General features: G+C 38.0%; 1 protein-coding gene across 1 annotated transcript; it reads right to left on the bottom strand.

Annotated features, from left to right (window-relative positions):
* Nucleotides 1–1,230: 1,230 nt before the first annotated feature.
* On the bottom strand, nucleotides 1,231–6,077 carry LOC147856492 (uncharacterized). Its single transcript, XM_087329067.1, has 3 exons — nucleotides 4,382–6,077; nucleotides 4,169–4,262; nucleotides 1,231–1,542 (listed from the first exon to the last, which is right to left on the bottom strand). Exons 1-3 carry the CDS (start codon nucleotides 5,951–5,953, stop codon nucleotides 1,400–1,402), a joined length of 1,809 nt encoding a protein of 602 aa, XP_087185193.1. The 5' UTR covers nucleotides 5,954–6,077; the 3' UTR covers nucleotides 1,231–1,399.
* Between the last annotated feature and the right edge of the window lie 7,503 nt (nucleotides 6,078–13,580).

Genomic DNA, 13,580 nt, shown 5'->3' with positions numbered 1-13,580 from the left:
TAAAATATTCCTTTCTCCCAAATGGCATGAAAATCTAATCGTTTGAGCTCCGCATGTTGGGTATTAGCTCCAAAGCACCTTTGAGATTATGCACAATCTCTATCCAAATCCCAAAAATTAATTTGGTAGTTCTTTTAGTCACATTTTGAAATATCTTCAAACACGAAGCCTTCTAAGTATATACCAAATTGTAATATTGTTTACCAATTTCTATATTTTAGGTTGAGTCTCTATTTGTGGATTCAAAGGTATAAATGTTTTATTGCATCAACCCATGTCTCATAGCAATACCATTTGCAACATCCTTTTGTTCATGTACAATTGGTTTATATTGTACCACCCCCCATAATATTGCTCCCCATGTATACAATGGTCGAGAATATACTAATATTAACAATGTTTTGTTCTCTTCCATATTTCCATTGCAAAGTCACAACTCCGCAAACAATGCTTTATAGTCTCTACTAGATAGGAACAAAAAGGGCATATATTGTCCACATTCCCCTTTCGCTAACCATTAATTGGTATAGCTCTATGAACCAACAACCAATGGAAACAAACAATTTTCTTACTCATTTTTATGCCCGATAACCATTTCTAAAACTACTTGATATGTTGTGGAGAATATTGTTAATGTTCTAATTATGGATGGATAATTTGTGCCCACAAAAGCGGCATACTTTTATTAGCAATCCATTATATATGGTCCACATCAATATTAATGTGCACGTGTTTCAAGCAATTTACAAGGTTTCCTATTTTTGATATTGTAGTGCTTCATCGTAGATTCGCAATAAATCATTGTTTTCATGTGGTTTATGAGACATATACATATTATAATTATAAGGATGATATAAGATCCATTCACACCGCATTATAAATACACCCTCATTTATTTCAAGTTTGATGAATGTCAATACTATAGAATGAGATGTTTTCAACACTTTCGAATTATGTTAACAAATCAAAGAAAATCAAGCATTGCCAAAAAATGTGAGTAACATTCTCTAGCAAACATGCTCAAACAACCATACTAGTTCTTAAATGGCACAATTTCTTACATTAAAGGCTTGAATTACCCAAAATAACATGATATGGGAAATGATAGAATTATATAACTCACGACATTAATGTCTTGTATAGTAATCCACGAAATATCAACAATTAGTAGAGTTGATAGAAATGGCAATATTTCTAGCATTATCAAAAAATAGTTCAATATCCATAATATGTTATAAAAAGGATATAAGATAACATTACTAGCCAATGCCCATAACTTTTTGTAGCCATTATTACATTAAAAAATAATCAAATATCCTTAAAACATTATCATACATCATAGTTAAGTTGAAACTATACAATTATTTTTACTTATTGTAAACATCATTTATAAATTACACTACTCTAACCAGCTTTTTAATGATTTCAATTCATATTCGTGAAAGGAATAATTGTAACTAGACGCTTGAATGTCACTGAGGGCCACTTTAAAGCTATTTTGTATTCCCTTTATTTCATCATCTTCCATGCTGGAATCCTCCACTACAAAACAAATTTGAGCATTTTATAAATTGTGGTATAGATATACATAAATAAATTTAGTTAGTGAAAATACCAATGCAACAAACATTCCGTTAAATGTGTGCACATTAAAGTGTGCCAGTCTATTAAGTGTGTTGTTTTGGGAGGCCAAAATCCAGATCAAAAAAATTACATCGATTCATGACATACTTATATCAAACCAATTTGAAGCTATGGTGCAAACATTTTAAAAAAAGTTATCTTCAACAAAAAACAAATTGAAACTATGATAGAGGATTGGGAGATTTGTAATGGTCCTAACTTGACCATTATCAGTAATGTTGGGATCTCAATATCAAAGTATCCACTCGATCAAATGTTTATTGTATATGGTTATTGATAACCATAACTAAAAGGATATAAGTAAAAAGGTAGCGGTAATTTGTGTAATTGTTGCACTACCTTTTACTTATTGTTACTATGCCATTACCAAGGCGTAGGGTAAGAAAATAAAAGAAACAGAAACCCTTCCATCTTTTTGGCTGAAAAATCACAGAAAAACAGAGAGTGAAAAGCAACGTCAAAGAAAACATAGAGACTAAGGAAAAATAGAGAGGGAGAGAGAGATTGATGAAAAGGACAAACGGGACAAAAGTGAAGGAAGCTTGAGACACCGTTGATCTTAACGAATACCACAAGCCACGTTTGTTATCTATGGAAGACTTCTCTTCTCCATCAATTTCATGTATTGCTCACACATAGAGGCAAATCTTCCTACCTTCATCTTAGTGCTTGGTCAAGGTAGAAGCAAGACAACCAGAAACAGATATCAAGGGTGGTTCATTTTGTTGTAATTCGAAGGAGATGTGATCCAAACATTCATTGATACCAATATCCTTTGCTTCCACATGTATGGTGTGATAGATTTTACTTAGACGTAAACCACATATATACTGAGACACAAACAAAACGAAAAATAAGGAGCACACGATTTACGTGGAACCCTAATTTCAGGGAAAAACCACGGCGAACAAAAATTTCCACTATGAGACAAGAAATAATACAAGCATAGAATGATAGAACCTGATCTGGTATGGATGTACTCTCAGGTTGTTATCTGAAACCACAATTTCAGGCGAGTGCACCAAACCCTTACTCGTAGGTATCTATCACTTTTGAAGCTTCCAAAGCTTCTCTGTTCTGTCTCTCTTTCTTCTCTATTACACTTTCGTTTCTTTGCTTCCTCTCACACTTAGTTGTAGAGTTATGTCACTCACTCACAACCACCACTATGTTAGCTCGCTATTGTTCACTGTATCGCTCTTTCCTTTCAACATGTTTTCTCTCTCGCGTGCTCACGCTCTCAATAATACAGTTTCCCTTTCTCACTAGAGTTCACTATATATCCCTTCACACTCTTTTGTCACTATTTTTACTCTTAGTGATTTATCCCACATATATAGGCAGCTAATGCCACTATGCCTATATTTCTTATGTATATGAATATATATTCATTTGAACCTATCTTCGGTTGTTCGACACGTTTTGGCTTTTCCGCCGATCTCAGGTCAACCGTTTCATGTTAGGGTTTGGCTTTTCGGCCGTGCCGTATCGCAGTTTGGCTGTTCGGCACGATTTCGGCCAGCCGTGTCACAGTTCGGCTTTTCGGCCGATTTCGGCCAACCGAATCTCACTTTGGCTTTTCAGCCGACTCCCCCATAAGGAGGAACATCTTACATAACATGGTGAAAAGGTTTTCACTTGAAACCAAGTTTGCCGTAATCTTGATGGTTCACTGATTCCACCGTGACGGTAAAGAAATTTTGGATCTTTACATTGTCAATCTTTTGTAAGACTAGTATGCCCTAAATACAATAGGGTTTTCTTTGTATTTTCATTCCCATATCTAATCAACGGAAATTAAGGGAAAAAGAACGATTTAATTTCGTTGTGTGTACTTGTCAATTAGTCTTTTGACGGCCATTTTCCCAACAATATGGACTCTCTTCCGTAGAAGCCAATTACACCTATTTAAATTGAAGTTATAGATACTAGCAAACCACAAACTTAAATAGTGTCGGATATTTTTAATTGGTAGTACGAGTAACAAAGCCAATTTTCCTTTTTTGGGAAAGAAAACGAATGGATAATTGAAAGGATCCTTGTTTCACACCACTTCATACTCACAAATGGTACCTCCCAAACATTAGGAAAGAGTGTATATTTGTGGAGATGCTTTGTTGGGGAAAGCTTATAGAGTTTTCACACCACAACTCAAAAGCAAGCTTATAGAGTTCTTGGTGTTCTGGAGTCTTGCTCACTAGTGTTGTATCCATGTCAAAAGCCTTTTATAACTAGAGTGTAAATCTATTTGACCTCCCTCCCTAATAGACTCTTCGGTTACATTTTACGTATAAGATCTTGATGGGGTAAGATATAATAAACTAATACTTTTAGAGATTCTCGTGAAAATCCATATACCCTTTCTTATAAATCCCATTCTTATATTTTGGATGCTGAACTAATTATAAGCCACGTAATAAGGGATGGTAGTTTGTTCCCTCCTATAATATTTAGTGCATATCATTAGCATGTTCACAAAAATAAAATAAAATAAAGACAAGTAAATACTTATTAAGAACCTTACAATCATCAAGTTGGTAGGTGAGACTCTCTTGATCTTCTTGTGTTTTATTTGTATCATTAGCATGTCCAGGGTCGGGGTCGAGCTCAGGATTGACCTAAATGAGGAGGGCATTTAGTTGGAAAACTTTCATATCAGCGATGTAACCCGCTGGTCTCGACAAGTTAGTAGTAGTAGTAGTAGTGGTAGAAGAAGAAGAAGAATGAGGAGTGGTACCTGGTTGTTTGTGGGTCTCGTGTTACCATGGGCATTCCGCAAGTACATCCTATATTGCTTCACGGCAAAGTTGTTGACCAAGCGAGCCACGGCATCCGATCTAAACATGACGTCCCATGTGGAGCTAATGGCCGTCCCACCATCACCACTACTACAACTACCTTGTTCTAAAACAGGGAAGTCTGTCTCCATATTCTTCAAGAACTCTTCACACAGCCTCTTGTAATGGTTTTCTGTGAGTGCCGGATCCCATGGCTCATGCAGGAGCTGGATCTGGTGCTGCCCTTGGCCTTGGCCTGCTTTCATCTTAATCCATTGCTGCGCCTTCATGAAGAGGATGGCCAAGAGGAGATGTAGCGCGTATGTGATGACGAGGATGGTCGTCTTGTGAAGGAGCTGCTCATTGGGACTGTTTCTCGAAGGTTTCGATCCGAGACGTAATGCGCCAGCGACGGATGCAAGAAGTGGTTGTAATGGTACCGGAAGGCTGGTGGCAGCACACACCACCAACACTATGAGAGCACTCAACACTCCGATTAGCTTCTCAATGTCATGCCTCACCTCGTTAAGAAGCAGCCGATATCCTTCGTTACGAAAATACATGGTCGACAACGCCTTCCGGAGCTCCTTGGGAACCCTCCATAGCTTGCAGATGTTCTTCTCCAAGGTGCGGAACACGGCGACGAGGACCATGGAATCCATGGACAACGTGAATACCTTCCCAATAAGAGCTGCCTTGGTCATTCGCATAATCAACGTCGTGGTCGCATGAATCTTGGTGGATATGTCTACCTCTTGCGCTGCGATCCATGTGAACTTGGCGGCCTTGTGCAGAAGCATCTCCGTCTGCTTCGACACGTTGCACAGCCCTCCAATGTCTGGTTTCCCAGTTATTTCTCCCGTTTTGTTATTGATCCTCACTTTGTTACCGATCCGCACCATCTGCCGTTTGATCTCCGATCTCTTGTTCTTGTCCACATTGGATTCGAGAAGCAAGTCTAAATTGTGGTCTGTGACATGTTGCTTGCAGATTTCCTCCCCGAGATCATTGTAGGTCATGATGAGTAGCACGGGAATATTGCTCTCCAACACCACACGCATAAGGCCGCCATCGTCTGCGAACCGGTTATCGGCTGCACTGATGATGTACCAGATCAGGTGGATTCTATCTGGTACATGGCTTGAATCCTTGTTCCGTGAATCGATGAAATTCTTCACTTCGGCCAGGCTCTCGCCGCCGCGTACACCCATCCCATTGCTGTCGTGGAAGACGAGCTGCGGAAGACCCTCCTTCTCGAGGATTCGCCATTCTTTTTCGATGTTCTGACGGCCGGCGACTGCATCCGTGCCAAGCTTTCGGGGGCCGCCATTGCCGACCAGGAGCCGGATGAGGGTGGTCTTGCCTGCACCCGATCGCCCGACCACCAGGATTCGGAGGGTGTCATATAAGTAATGGCTATACTCCTGCGTCTTCGATGAAGATGCCTGTCCAGCTTTGCGGGGACGATGATCCGACGATGAATTCTTCCCTTTGCAAGTAGAATCGATGCGAGAATAGATCAAATTGAACATGATAATGTGTATTATAAGATTTCTGCGTACCCCTCAGAGTACACCTGATCTATGATTGCCGCCTTACATACTTTCATTCTGAGGAGGTTGCTTTTCCAGCCGTTGACATTAATCATTACGGAAGATCCAGGCCTACAAAGAGACGTGCTTTTGCATGTTCCTATTGTAATAAAACTAATTCGTTAGAAATAAATAAATGGTACAACAGAAACTATAAACAAGAAAAGAACATGTTAACATGAATGGATTGACGATACCACTTTGCCACGTATATAACTTAACAACGTAATTTTGCACAACATAACATAATCTTTGTCTTAATATAAGACAAAGATTATGTTATGTTGTGCAAAATTATTTAACAAAAACATTCTTAAGACTAGCTTTTGGAATCACCGATGCCCCCTTTTCTATCCTAGTGTTGAAAATTGGGGGACATAGTAAGATTGAACTAGGCGAAAAAAACATTTGAGATTTAAAGAAATCCGAGAGAATGCTAGATTAGATGGTTAAATTGAACTATGAGCACGTACTTAAATTTAAGTTCATTGATTTTATTTTTTCATTACAAGATTGCAATGTGTGAGAAATCGGGATTTGTTAATGCATAAAGGGCCACGTATCATTGTACCCTTTTTAATAAAAAGAGGATACTGAACGTTGAATAAAACATGCAATGATAATAACAATGTTTAAGCATAACCCACACACGATGATAAATGTCTTGGTAATAAATGCATTAGATATAATCAATGATCAAACCCACCTTGTCTTTTTTATCCCCATTTCTGTCTAATCCTATCTTCACAACAACTTGTCCTGATGATATTTATGCCAACATTATTCCATATATATATATGAGCCATTATGATGTCACGTGGTTAGATGAAGCTTCAAGAATTTAGTAATCAAGAAATTGTGAATGTAGCAAGCAAATTAAAGAAGTTTTCAGAGAATTGTAGAGATTTGATTTTTGGATTTGAACACAAAATGGGGAAGAGAGATTTGGTGAGGAAAAGCCTATTCATGAGCTTTATATTCAAAGGAAAGTAGAGAAGAGAAAGAGGAGTGAGTACATGCGAAAGGATATTTTTGATTAGTTTGAAGATGATTAGTCAAAATTCGGTATACATAGTTTGGTAAAGTGCACACCTCGAAGTTATGAGATGGTTATGGCAAGGAAGTGTATCACCTCGCCAAATTGTGATTGTAGTGGATTATAATAGCAGTTATTTTGCGTTGATGGATGACTGTAATACAATTATGATGACACTTTATTTGATGGTTCAATGGATAAACGTAAGGAGGTTTCTCTAAAGGTCATGCCATTGGTCGAGAACAAGATGTCACAATCGACTTGACAATGAGGATGTTTTTAGTAGGTTGCCAAAGATAAAAGTTATCTTTTTAAGTGCTATTTTTTACTACATAATACAATTTCTTCATATGCTCATATGGACATCTTTTCCCTTTCGCGAGCCTTATGGAGGAAAGCCTTTCCTACGACACCAATGTTTTGGGAAATCTATTGGAGTTTGATATGGATGGTGATCATGAACAAACTTGAGTGAGAGTCTTCAAAATGATGGCAAGGATTGTTATAGTCTAACTAATTAATTAAGCAAAACATAAGGAATTATTGACCAAAGAAATAAAAGAGGGTTGCCAAACCACGTGACCATCCCCTATCAACAATGTGAGATAGACCTGAACCTCTTGGATGGCCCATACAATCAACAGTTGATGCGAGTCATACCTTAGGTTCCTTGAGGATCAACATGATTAGTTAACATGAGCCATAGTCACTATCATAGTCTCAACATAAACCAAGCTTCCTTGATAAGAAGGTAGCTATGCATGAGCCATAGCCACACTATCATAGTCTCAACATAAACCAAGCCACACGAATGTTTTGGGAAATCTATTGGAGTTTGATATGGATGGTGATCATGAACAAACTTGAGTGAGAGTCCTCAAAATGATGGCATAGATTGTTATAGTCTAACTAATTAATTAAGCAAAACATAAGGAATTATTGACCAAAGAAATAAATGGGGGTTGCCAAACCACGTGACCACCCCCTATCAACAATGTGAGATAGACCGAAACCTCTTGGAGGTCCCATACAATCAACAGTTGATGTGAGTCATACCTTAGGTTCCGTGAGGATCAACATGGTTAGTTAACATGAGCCATAGCCACACTATCATAGTCTCAACATAAACCAAGCCTCCTTGATAAGACGGTAGCTAGACTTCTTATCTAAACAAAAACCCTAGGCTCTAGTGTATTCACACTTAACAACTTTATGTCAAGTGGTCAAATGATAATACACTTATTAGTTATCCCACATCCTCGAATTGAATATTACAATTCATACCCTCATTCCGTTTAGAATTAGCCCACACGTACTCATCATACGATTAGGGAAAACTATAGAAAACCTATTTCATGATCAATTATGGCTATGCATGTAACAAGAATCATAATGGAAGATGTGACGAAAATATTGCTCGATCAAATCGGCAAGACAAACAATGCCATATGTCATCACCAAAGTTTTCAAGTTAAGTTTTTACTATTCATTGTTGTAGTTGGTTTGTGGAGATTTGCATTAGTTTGGAATAAGAAATTATTATCAAAATACAACTGTGATTTGGTCAAAATAAGCACGACTTGCACTTAGCTTTAGTGTCTTGAGAAAGTTGGTTTTAATGTTTACCTTTTGTCTAGGAGAAAGCTAAAAAAAGAGCATAGGGTCACATTTGGAATTATTTTGACGAGTTTCTAGAAAAATAATTCTAAGGCCCGTTATTGCAGAATGAAGAAATCATCTTGAGAGATGGGACAACATTTTGTTCAAGCAAGAGGAAGGTTTGGAACTTCATAACGGTATTCAAAATTTTGACATGAATTGATAACATCGATAGGAGAAAAGTTTCATTCAAAATGCATATGTATTTTTGCTTAGCTTTTTATGTTCACTCATCAAGGATTCAAAATTCACCAAGAGTGAAGAATAGGTGGGTAAGTAAGTACTTCTACAAGGATCATTCCCTATATTATTACATAACAAAGAAACCAAGGCACATAAATTTACCCATGAATTTATTTGATCTCATTAAAGCCAAAAGAAATGATGTCTTCCATAATGAAAAATCTAAGACCAATAACTAAAGGGTTTAGGTAATAAGTTTTCAACTACAACATTTGCTTGAATACAATCAAACACACATATCAAAGATATTGTTGGCAAGAGCGGTTACAATGGCACACGGGAAATAAATAGTAAACCAAGATCTTACTAGAATCCTATTTAAACCACCAAGGATGTTTATGCAAACAACCCAAATCTTTGAAGTTCATGGTAGATCACGATTATTCATTCACTATGTGTTAGATTTATTGCCGAACGATCCACACATGTTACCACATCCAACTAGGTATCATTCACCTCATTAGCACAAGTTGTGTTGATTAAATAAACGAACTCACATTGCAAAGGATCCATTTGCAACATTCTAATCTTATGGCTACTTACAAACTCACCATTTGGTGTCATGGGGTATCCTTGGCACAAAAAAACATATGAATGCGTGGATTTAACACGTTTCTTTTTATTGATTTGTTCCGAGGGAGAGCAAAAGGGTAGGCAAGCAAAGAGATATGAGCACAAATTTACATATTTTCTACTAAAGTTTGTACATTGTTGTTCAATGGTTCCATCTAGGACATGGTCGATAAGTGATGCACATTCTCTTATGTGGCTTTACCCATAGTCTTGATGTTGGAACTATCTTGACCATTTCTCCGTCAATAAGATACAACTCTATTTTATAGTCACCCATCGGAAATAGACGAAACGGTTCTTGGATGGCACCCAGTTGACGAACAAGTGGGATATACGTATGTATAATGAGTGGTATTTTGGGTATTAACGTAAATGAGAGGGGCATTTTTGTGAATTTCGAAAAACCCTCCCCTCTAATCCCTTCTTCTAATACTTCTTTTGTGTTCCCAATTCTACCAGAATACAGAAAGCAAGGTTTTATTTCTTTCTCTTGGAAAATGCTTTCAGCTTTGTATTTTTTATTATTTTTTCTCTTTTATGTTTTCAGAGAAACCGAATTTCTCTGGTGAAGGAAACGACCCACAACCATGGCTTCTAGAGAAACAAGACATGAAGACGAAGAAGAATCAAGAAGAGGCAAACAATTGTGGAAGCGTGGAAATAATAACAATGTATAACCAGAAGTAAAACTATTATATAGAGTAAGAAGAAAAGATCAAATAACACTTGAATTACCGAGGTTCGGCCAATCAGCCTACGTCCTCCAAACCAGCATGCTCTATTACGATTTGGGAGAGAAGAATACAAATTGAGGATACCAAACTAAGAGGAAGAGGATTGTATTTATAGCTCTCAAACCACCTCCCTACACCATGTAGGATAAAGAATGGGCCATAAAGTTAACAAATCTCCACCTTGGCACAATCTCTAATCCTTCTAAATACAAATCTACTCAAGCAAACCCAAAATAAAATAGTCCGCTTTCAAATCTGCACCATGAGTCGCCAACTTTAAATGTGTTGGATATTAACGAAGTCTAAACAAGTTCAAACTTGGCCCTTGTAATCACTTTGGTCAACATATCTCTAGGATTCTCCTTAGTATCAATCTTCTGGAGAAGTATCTCCTCTTCGAGAATTTCCCGCATAAAATGATAGCGAACATCAATGTGCTTTGTTTGTGAGTGAAAGACTTGGTTCTTTGCTAAATGAATAACCCTCTAACTGTCAGAATACACATCAAGTTGTTTCTGACTAGCTCCCAAGTCTTTAAGCAACCCATGAAGCCAAATTTCCTCCTTCATAGCCTCTGTATTTGCCATATACTCTACCTCTGTTGTAGATAGAGCCACCGTTGACTACAAAGTAGACTTCCAACTAACTGGCGCCTTTGTCAAAGTGAACAAATAGCCACTTGTAGATCATCGCTTATCCAAATCACATGCATAATCAGAATCACAATATCCAACTATGCATCTACCAAGTGATTTATCCTGATCAAAAGTCAATCCAACTTCCACGGTATTTTGAAGATACCGCAAAATCGATTTCATAGTTTGCCAATGACCCTTGCCCAGATCATACATATACCTGCTAACAATATTAACAACATGTGAAATACCAAGTCTTGTACACACCATTGCGTACATCAAGCTTCCAATTGCATTTGCATATGGAACTTTCGCCATGTATTCTCGTTCTTCATCAGTTATGGGAGATAATTGACTACTCAGTTTCAAATGAGGAGCAAGTGGAGTACTAACAAGTTTTGTATCATCATACATACCAAAACGGTGTAGTATACTCTTCAAATAATGCTTCTCAGAGAGCCAAAGTTTGCTCCTCTCTCTGTCTCTACTTATCTCCATGCAAAGAATCTTCTTGGCTTCCCCCAAGTCCTTCATCTCGAACTCTTTACTCATCTGAGCCTTCAACTTGTCAATCTCACCTTCACTCTTTGCTGCAATCAGCATATCATCAACATATAGGAGTAAGTAGATGTACATGAACCATCTTGAAGATTACGCAATTACACACAATGATCGTATTTGCTTCTTCTGTACTTTTGTCCCTTCATGAACTTATCAAATCATTTGTACCACTATCTCGGAGATTGTTTCAGTCCATACAACGATTTACCAACAACCTTGTATCCTTCTAGTTGAGTCATATAGATTTCCTCCTTCAAATCATCATTTAAGAACGCAGTCTTCACATCAAGTTGAGCTAGCTCCAAATTCAATTGTACTACTAAGGCCAACAAAATTCTAATGGAGGAATGTTTTACAACCGAAGAAAATACCTCATTATAATTGATTCCCTCCTTTCGAGCATGACCTTTAGCCACCAACCTTGCCTTGTAGCGAATGTCTTCTTTACTCGGAAATCCCTCTTTCTTTGCAAATACCCATTTGCACCCAATTGCCTTTCTCCCTTTCGGTAGTTGTGTCAACTTCCATGTTTTGTTTTTATGAAGAGATGGCATCTCTTCTTCCATTGCACTAGCCTAGTTGCCACTTTCTATGCTCCGAATGTCCTTTAGGTAGGTGGATGGAACATTATCATCACAAATTGGAAGTGCATAAGCTACCATTTCAACGAAACGAGCAGGATTCTGAATTACTCGTCTCTGTCTTCTTATTGCAATTGATTCTGATTTCTGTAGAGGTTCTTGGGTCAGAACCTCTTCCTCATCTAACTCTTCTTCTGCCATAGGAGAGTCACCGGTCGTGCTTCGCCTTGGTGTCACCACGGTCTGCTCAAATCCCACTTGCTTCGGAGTACCCTCCACTTGTGTCAAAGTATTAATCAGTTCTTCTAGATTTACCTTTTTCAACATGTAGATTCATCAAAGGTAACATCTCTACTAATAATCGTTTTCTTTGCCTCAAGACACCACAAACGGTATCCCTTCACTCTAGCATTGAAGCCCATGAAAAAAGTCTTCTTTGCTCGTGGATCCAATTTTGATTCATTCACATGATAATATGCAGTAGAACAAAAAATATGCAAAGTATCATAATCAGTTGCAGGTTTTCTAGACCATACCTCTAATGGAGTTTTGCCACCAATAGCAGATGATGGCAAATGATTGACGAGATGTTGAGCGTACATCACAACCTCAGCCCAAAGTAGATGATGGTAAACGATTGATGAGATGTTGAGCGTACGTCACAGCCTCAGCCCAAAGTAGATGATGGTAAACGATTGATGAGATGTTGAGCGTACGTCACAGCCTCAACCCAAATGTTTTTGCCTAATCCAGCGTTAGATAGCATACTACGAACTTTCTCCACAAGTGTCTTGTTCATACGCTTTGACACCCCATTCTGTTGTGGTGTTCTTCTAACAGTGAAATGTCAATTTATGCCACAATCTTCACATACTTCCAGAAATGGATCACTCTTGTATTCTCCACCATTGTCTGTTCGGAGAACCTTGATCTTTCTCCTTGTTTGGTTTTCAACTTGAGCTTTCCACTTAAGGAAAACTCCAAGCACATCACTCTTGTTCTTCATTGTATACACCCAAACTCTCCTGGAAAAATCATCAACAAAAGTTATAAAATAATGCCTACCTTCGATGGATGGAGTCTTGGTAGATCCCCACACATTTGAGTGCACATAATCCAAAATACCCTTGGTATTATGAATTGCAGTGCCAAACTTCACGCTTCGTTGCTTTCCCAAAACACAATGTTCACAAAAATCAAGTTTGCAAGTCTTCATGCCTTTCAACAACCCTTGGTTTGCAAGAATTTGCAAATACTTTTCACCAGCGTGTCCCAACCGCATATGCCACAACATCGTTGCTTCAGTGTCTTTCTTGGTACTTGAAGTTGTTGATGCCACTATCCCCACCACTGTATTACCTTGGTAATAGTACAAATTGTTCTTCCGTACACCTTTCAACATCACCAATACTCCTAAAGTTGCTTTAAGAACTCCATCTCGCATCATCACAACTAGGCCCTTAGATTCAGGAGCCCTCAAGGAGATGAGATTTTTATTCAACTTTGGCACGTACCGCACATCCCTCAAAATTCTTATGGTTCCAT

The sequence above is a fragment of the Azolla caroliniana genome, unplaced genomic scaffold, assembly GCF_043228905.1.
Source record: "Azolla caroliniana isolate FFs.n. ecotype wild unplaced genomic scaffold, voAzoCaro1.0.p SCAF_13, whole genome shotgun sequence".
NCBI classification, from domain to species: Eukaryota; Viridiplantae; Streptophyta; class Polypodiopsida; order Salviniales; family Salviniaceae; genus Azolla; species Azolla caroliniana.
This window is presented reverse-complemented; position numbering and strand designations above follow the sequence as displayed.